Source organism: Notothenia rossii, assembly GCF_949606895.1.
Source record: "Notothenia rossii genome assembly, chromosome: 3".
NCBI classification, from domain to species: domain Eukaryota; kingdom Metazoa; phylum Chordata; class Actinopteri; order Perciformes; family Nototheniidae; genus Notothenia; species Notothenia rossii.
Genome location: NC_136901.1, coordinates 71,253,658 through 71,261,223, shown reverse-complemented (window position 1 = coordinate 71,261,223; position 7,566 = coordinate 71,253,658). Strand labels below are relative to the sequence as shown.

Below are 7,566 nucleotides of genomic sequence, written 5' to 3'. Positions count from 1 at the left end.
GTCACTGAAGTCTTGTTGCTGTTACTGAAAGCTTTCATGATCTCCGCCGCCGCCTCTGGGGAACATTTGGACAAGGCTAGCTTTTGTTCTTCTGTTAGCTCCCTTACCCTCTCACTGCCTTTTCCAAGTTTCCCCTTTGGTAGCTGTTCCCATTTTGGACAGAGGAGGTAGTGGTGGTCCGAGGAGGTCCCCTCTTGGCAGTCTTCCCTGTTGCAGAGGAACCTGTCTGTGCACTCTTCTACCACGTCGTGACATCCAAAACAAACGCGGCATGCTCCTACCTTCTTCACGCAGTCTTTCTCTCAGCCAAGCCAAACCCCTTGAACTTCTTGCAGAAGAATAATTTGTTATTGTGTTTCTCCTCTCCACACACGACGCACTCCCCTTCTGGAGTGTCCCTTCTGGTGGCTTTTGTGTAGGCATACTTCCTCTCGAACCTGTTTTGCGGCTTTTCCATTTTTTCAGATGTCTCTGTTATTTTCAGTTGTTCCAAGCTCTCTAGAATTTCTTCTTGCTCCTTCAGGAACTTCAGAAGCGCATTGAAATGGTTGACTGGGGTGACACCGTTTTCGGGCTTAGCCTTGAAGATGACCCACTCTCGCTTCACCTGGTCGGGCAGCTTGCTTTCTATAGACCTAATCATCAGCGGGTGGTTGATGGCTCCAGGGTTCCCGAGGTCTGTGAGGTCTGCCAAAGCCTTTTCCACAGCTTGGATGAGGTCTATCACCTTCCTCGGCTGGTCTCCTTTCACAGCTGGTATCTTCTCCAGTTCTGCGACGATCTGCAGTGCAATCGTGGACCTGTTCCCGTAACGGTTCTCCAGTACTCTGAACATGTCTTCGACTGTACTGTAGCTGGCCAATGTGACATCCTTTTTTACCTTCTCTTCCATGCTGTCTAGAAGCTGGAACTTCTTGACTTCAGGCGACCCGGACGGTTCTCCCTGCTTCTGCAAAGATTCCCAGTCCTTTTTCCAGCGGTGAAACTCCCTCATACTGCCACTGAACTTGGGAAGGCTTACCGGCTTGAGTCGTATCTTTGATATCGCTCCCATCGGGTTGTCTCTGGGTCCCGTGCCTGCCACGCCAGTAGTGTGCGCCTCTTCCACTGCTTTGTGCTGCGCTTTCATGAGTTCAAACCGTGCTTCTTCTGCTGCAATCTGAGCCTCGGCCAATTTAGAGCGTTGGGCCTGGTCTTGTCTTAGCTGAGCCAGGGCGAACTGGGCGCGCTCATCCTCTGCTGCGGTGCGTGCCAACTCTGCTGCACCGCGTGCTTTGTTAAACTCAGCTTCCTTTTGACGCTTGAGTGCATTTTTCCTTGTCTCCAGCTGGCGCACTATCTCTTCCACATCTGTTTTAGCAGTCTCAGGAGCCCATCCCCTCCAGGTGCTGTGCACTTCTTTTAATTCCTTAATGAGTATTTCTAAATTATTTAGCTGCTTTTCGTAACTCTCATAGCTTACTAGGTCAATTTGTGTCGCTTCTGCCTCCTCATAGACCTTTTCAGCTTCCCCGACAGCAAACATCACTTTCCTTTCTCCATGCCTAGACCAAAGGTTTGCTTTAATCACTTCACTGATCTCTTCAAGCCTTTGGCTGGTTTCTCCATCCGTCTTTTCCACGTCTGCCCTCAGCTCTTCTGATACTTGGTCCTCGTCGCTATCAGCGTTCAGAATTAATTTCATCAGGTATTCACTGTTGGCCTCTGTGACTTTGGTGGCGGCCTTGTGGACTTCACCATATTCTTTCATCAACTCCTCCTCTGACATAGTGTTCACCATCTTTGTTACTGAGTTCACCTTACGACCTAGAGCCACCTTCGCCCTCGTCCGCAGGTCTTTCAGATGCTTCACTGTTTCCTCCCCCTTAATCATCTCTCTGAATTTAAGGCTGAGTTTAGCTCAATCTGTCTTATCCTGGCTAGCTAGCTGGATACCTAGCTGGTTGGCTTCGTTTTCTAGCCAATAGCTTGGTGTCTTTGACTTGGATAGCTAGCTTGGTTTTGTATGCTAGCACCCTTCAGTGTGCTAGCTAGCTAGTTATTGTCTTCTTGCTGGTTAGCTTTGTTTCCTGGCAACCTTCAGTCTGCTGTCTAGCTACTGCTTCGTCTTTGCTATGCTACCGCTAGCTTCTTTGGCTAGATAGCGCCGAAAATAGCCTTGTCACTCACGTGTTCCGACCACGTTAGCTCCGCTAGCTTTGCTAGCCTCGGGCCTTCCCTTTCCGCCGACCGTTGCGACCACGGGGTTTCCTTGTCGTCCGGTCGTCAGCTCTACTTGCGGACCGGCGTCCCTCGGTGCTTCGCGAGCTCCGCTAGCTTCGTTAGCTCCGCTAGCTTCGCTAGCTTCGTTAGCTCCGCTAGCTTCGTTAGCTCCGCTAGCTTCGTTAGCTCCGATCCGCTAGCTTCGACGGTCCTTGCTAGCTTTGCTAGCCTCGGGCATTCACTTCCCGCCGACCGTTGCTGTAGTCTATCTTCCTAGCTGTCTCTCGCCATCGGTTGAAACCTTTATTCCTCCCGATGCGGGTAGTTAACAACTGTACTGTCTATCTCCCGACAGTATGGGTGGAATCAAGATGGACGGAAACAACTCCTAGGTTTGATAATTTAATCAAATCCAAATAGGTTGTTAACCTTAGAAGAAAAAAGGACAACAACAATACAACAATTAGGATCACACATATCCCATACAACTTAAATCAAATTCAATATAATAATCACACTTACTAGTGGCCTCTCCTGATTCCTCAATCTCAATGACGTTCATTTATGTATCCCCTCTACACATCAATAAACCCTGTGAAGCTCCACCCAGATTTACAGTATCACACACATAAACTGAACCCCATTAATTGAACCCTCATACACCCAGCACAAACATGAGTTTAGAGCACAGTATCTATAAGGGACGGCTCAAGTCAAAATCCAAAACAACCTCCTCCCCCCTTGCCAGCGATTCTCTCTCTAGTTTAGTATACTCAGCCCGACTCAGCCTGGTTGTTGGCCGGAAAGAACCTTGATTTTATGTGGCCAGAAAAACTGAGAAATAGTACCCGCTAGCCGGAGCTACGCCAAGTGGAAACGCAACCAAAAACGGGCCGGGCACGGCACGCTTAAAGCGAGCCCCGCGCTGTTGTGGAAATGTGCCATAAGTGCTTTGTTAGTAATTCTATCGCTCGAAGTGGATTTGAAAGAGATGAGTTTTCAGTCTGCGCCGGAAGATGTGTAGGCTTTCTGCTGTCCTGATGCCAATGGGGAGCTCATTCCACCATTTTGGAGCCAGGATAGCAAACCCACGTGTTTTTGCTGATGGGAACTTGGGTCCCCCTCGCAGTGCGGGTGCAGCGAGCCGTTTGGCTGATGCAGAGCGGAGTGCACGTGCTGGGGTGTACAGTTTAACCATGTCCTGGATGTAGGAAGGGCCAGATCCATTCACAGCATGGTACGCAAGTACCAGTGTCTTAAAGTGGATTCTAGCAGTTACTGGAAGCCAGTGAAGGGAGCGGAGGAGCGGTGTGGTGTGGGAACATTTTGGAAGGTTGAAGACCAGACAAGCTGCTGCATTCTGGATGAGCTGCAGAGGTCGGATGGCACATGCAGGTAGACCAGCCAGGAGGGAGTTACAGTAGTCTAGGCGTGAGATGACAAGAGTCTGGACCAGAACCTGCGTATCCTCCTGATGTTGTAAAGAGTGTATCTGCAGCAGCGGGTTGTAGCAGCTATATTTGCAGTGAAGGACAGTTTGTTATCTAGGATCACACCCAGATTCCTTGCAGTCTGAGTCGGGGAAACAACAGAGGTGCCGATGTTGATTGTTATGTTAAGAGTGGGACAATCTTTTCCCGGAAGGAAAAGCATTTCAGTCTTGTCAAGGTTGAGCTTGAGGTGGTGAGCAGACATCCACTGAGAGATGTCAGCTATACAAGCAGAGCTGCGTGCGACGACCTGGGTCTCTGAGCGGGGAAAGGACAGAATTAATTGGGTGTCGTCAGCGTAGCAGTGGTATGAAAAACCATGCGGGCTAATGACTGATCCAAGCGAGTTTGTGTACAAGGAGGAGAGGAGGGGACCAAGAATAGAGCCCTGAGGGACCCCTGTAGTTAATTGACGAGGGTCGGACTCGGACCCTCTCCAAGTTACCCTGTAGGTACGGTGTTTGAGGTATGAGGTGAGGAGAGAAAGTGCAGAGCCTGAAACTCCAAATTCTTGGAGAGTGCGAAGGAGGATCTGATGGTTCACCGTGTCGAATGCAGCAGACAGGTCCAGAAGGATGATGACAGAGGAGAGGGAGGCTGCTTTAGCCGTGTGCAGTTCCTCAGAGACAGCGAGGAGGGCAGTTTCTGTTGAGTGACCTGCCTTGAAACCAGACTGGTGCGGATCCAGAAGGTTGTTCTGATGGAGATAACAGGGGAGTTGTTTAAAGACAGCGCGTTCAAGTGTTTTAGACAGGAACGGGAGGAGAGAGACAGGCCTGTTATAACATTGGACGGGTTGAGAGTGGGTTTCTTTAGGAGAGGGTTTACTCTTGCCTCTTGGAGACTGTTTGGAAAGTGACCATAAGTTCGAGAAGTGTTGATGAAATGGGTGAGAAACAGTAGAATATCAGGAGCGATGGTCTGAAGGTGGTTTGAGGGGATAGGACAAGTGGTAGTATGGACAGAGGTAATGAGGGTAAGAACCTCACTAGTCTGTGCAGCACTGGAGGTGAAACACGGGGGCAGAAGGTGAACAATATAAGACAATCAGGCACAAAAGGGAAAACAGAGGAAATAAGGCACAAGAACAAAATAAATGTCAAAATAAAACAGGAAACCGAACACAAAAACTAAAATGATGACATAATCACTGTGAGTCGCATTGATTAAAAGTAACATAGGTGACAGCCTTTGCGGTTATCTTGAACTCACTATAAACAATTTTAGAAATAAAAAGGCAAGACATAGTATGAATAAGCTGAAAATCTTATACTCTAAGTCTGAGTTACAGTAAGACCTAATAGACAATTTCTCGCATTCTGTTTCGGTTCTCTTATATCAGTGGCAGTTTATAATATATTGTTTGCATTTTCTAACATTGCGTTTATGCATTAAAATAGACATTTAATCCAGCCTCACTGGCAGATTTGATGTTGTTTTGTTTTACTAATCATGTAACCGTTGGCCTGATCCTAGAAAAGCCTGTTTTAAGTACTCCCACCACCATCCTATACATTTAATCTACCTTTCTTTACTGTAACTGCATATTAAAACAAAATAAAAACAACACAACACAGAATGTGTTATTCAAATAGTACACATATAACATATATTTTTTTACCGATATGCAGACAAACAATTTTTAACAGAGGGTTGTTAGTATCCCTCACATGATTCATGCTGATAGGCAGCGCGCACAATAAAGATTGAATCAGCCCTTAAATGTGCCAGTCACGTTAACGTCAGAACCGTATTGATGTGATTTATGGGATCTTAAGTTAATGCAGGCAACAGGAATGCCACGCAGATGGGCAGTAACTTAGACACTAAGTGGCATATATTGGTTTTAATAGACTGAGATCTGTCACTAAAGGTTGAATACTTTGATTTAGAGCCTTTTACGACTCCTGGTCCCAGGTGTTGTTGCCTTGCTAACAGTCAACATTACAGGGTATGAATTCAACTCTTATTTACATCATTTTACTCTAACATCAAGGACTTTGTGTAAAAGCCATTATCTATCTAACTGAATAGGAATAGGAGAAATATGTTTTTCTTCTTATTTCCTATACTGACTGACACATGCTTATACCATGGCCTCCTACTGTTCCAGTAGTTACCTGTAGCAGCGTGACACATCATTGAAATGTAAGAACTGTATTGTTGCTATGGTTACCTTCAGTTTGATACGAGTTTCAAATTGATTTATTTAAGTGGTTAAGCTTTTGACCAATCAAAAACAACTGCTTTCTGTTGTCATGATACGCTGAGGGGTCAGACAATTTCTCAATGATGTGAAGGTACATACAGTAGTACTTCTATATATATATATATATATATATATATATATATATATATATTACCTTGATGTGACATCTTGTCGCTTTTCACATATATTGAAGAGGAGAAAAAATACTTAATATACGTCAGCAACATACTGGTGTTAATTAACCATCATATTTTAAAATGTGATATTGATATCATGTTGATAATAGGCTACAGGTAACTTGTTAATATTGTGTAAATAATAATCCAGCATTTGCTTTGTTCTCTTTTGTACAGATAGGATTATGAAACTTCCTTCCAAACCCTATAAACTATACACTCTAATTAATTTGTCAAAGCATAGACAAAATGCAGTTAAAGATGATATTAAAACACAGTTGAAATAATATAACGTTTTCCTTCATGGCAGAGGTCATTGTGTATAATACATTACAATATGATACAATTTCACCTGACTGTGTTTTCAGTATCACACATGGGATTCTGTGAGATGTGTAGCAATAAAAACAGAATCAGGACCATTAAAGTCAGAAGAGTATTGTTGTGATTTATGATCTCACAATTGAAAGATGTTCTTCCAAGTTTAATTATCATCTTCACCAAGAATCCATGGAATGAGATTTTGTAACTCCATACATTAAAATTAAAAGATTACATGTCCAATATACAATGTTCATAAATGGTCATATGCAAGGGATCTACAAATGTCACTAATATACGTAACGGCATGAATTCAAAGGCTTTGGGCATCAAACGCATCGGAGTATAGACAACAAGTCAGAGCTAACTTAGTAAAGTAAAGATGGTAAAGTGAGTTGTTTTATAGGCCTGTTTCTCTGCATTGTGTCTCACACAGGGATTTCTATTTTCTTCTCACTCAGTGTGTACAGGTTTACACTCACAGCAGCAGCCTTACCACCTTTTCTTCCTTTTTTTGTTAATTAGCTTCGCTTTGTGGCTGGAGTTGCTAACAGCACTGCACAGTTGTGTAGACCTTAAACACACCCTCAGAAGTCTTTGTCTTGCAAGTGTTTGTTCAATGTGGTATAAAGTACCCCTGTAAGTTTTGTCTTGAAATGGCCCATAAATCCCCTAGTCCTAGGGGTGCGCATCAGACGCACAAGGGAGAAAAATGAACTCCATCAGGAAGCTGGATACAATTTCTCTGACACATACAACCTTGGTTCAGTAAGAATATCTCTGTTTCCTGCCGACATGTGATCTTCAGAATCTATTTGGGATAGCTTGTCTCACTGAACTCTAAACAAGTCTTTTCAAGCGCCATCATTCATCACTTTCAGCCCTGTTTGTGGGGTGCAGATGATACCCCACAAGCTCAATAGCCGCCAGACATTTAACAATATGTCACACGGGCATTCTCAGACAACCCACACTTAAGGCTTTTGCTAATCCATCGCTTCAGGTGTTGACTAGATGAAACGCTTTAGGCGTCGAGCAAAGCTGATCACATTCTACAGTATTGTTACCATGACAGCACTTAATCAACATCTATCACGGCTGAGCTTTGCAGAATTGTCATTACCATTCCTGGCTAGTGAGTATGTAACTCCGTCTGCAAGTTTTTTTT

The 7,566-nt window shown here is 44.5% G+C and overlaps 1 protein-coding gene across 1 annotated transcript; it reads right to left on the bottom strand.

Annotated features, from left to right (window-relative positions):
• Positions 1-286: 286 nt before the first annotated feature.
• On the bottom strand, positions 287-2,877 carry LOC307033015 (uncharacterized protein; the record flags this gene model as incomplete). Its single annotated transcript, XM_079671286.1, has 2 exons — positions 2,725-2,877; positions 287-2,631 (listed from the first exon to the last, which is right to left on the bottom strand). The coding sequence occupies exon 2, from the start codon at positions 1,871-1,873 to the stop codon at positions 287-289; it is 1,587 nt and encodes a 528-aa protein (XP_079527412.1). The 5' UTR covers positions 1,874-2,631; positions 2,725-2,877.
• Between the last annotated feature and the right edge of the window lie 4,689 nt (positions 2,878-7,566).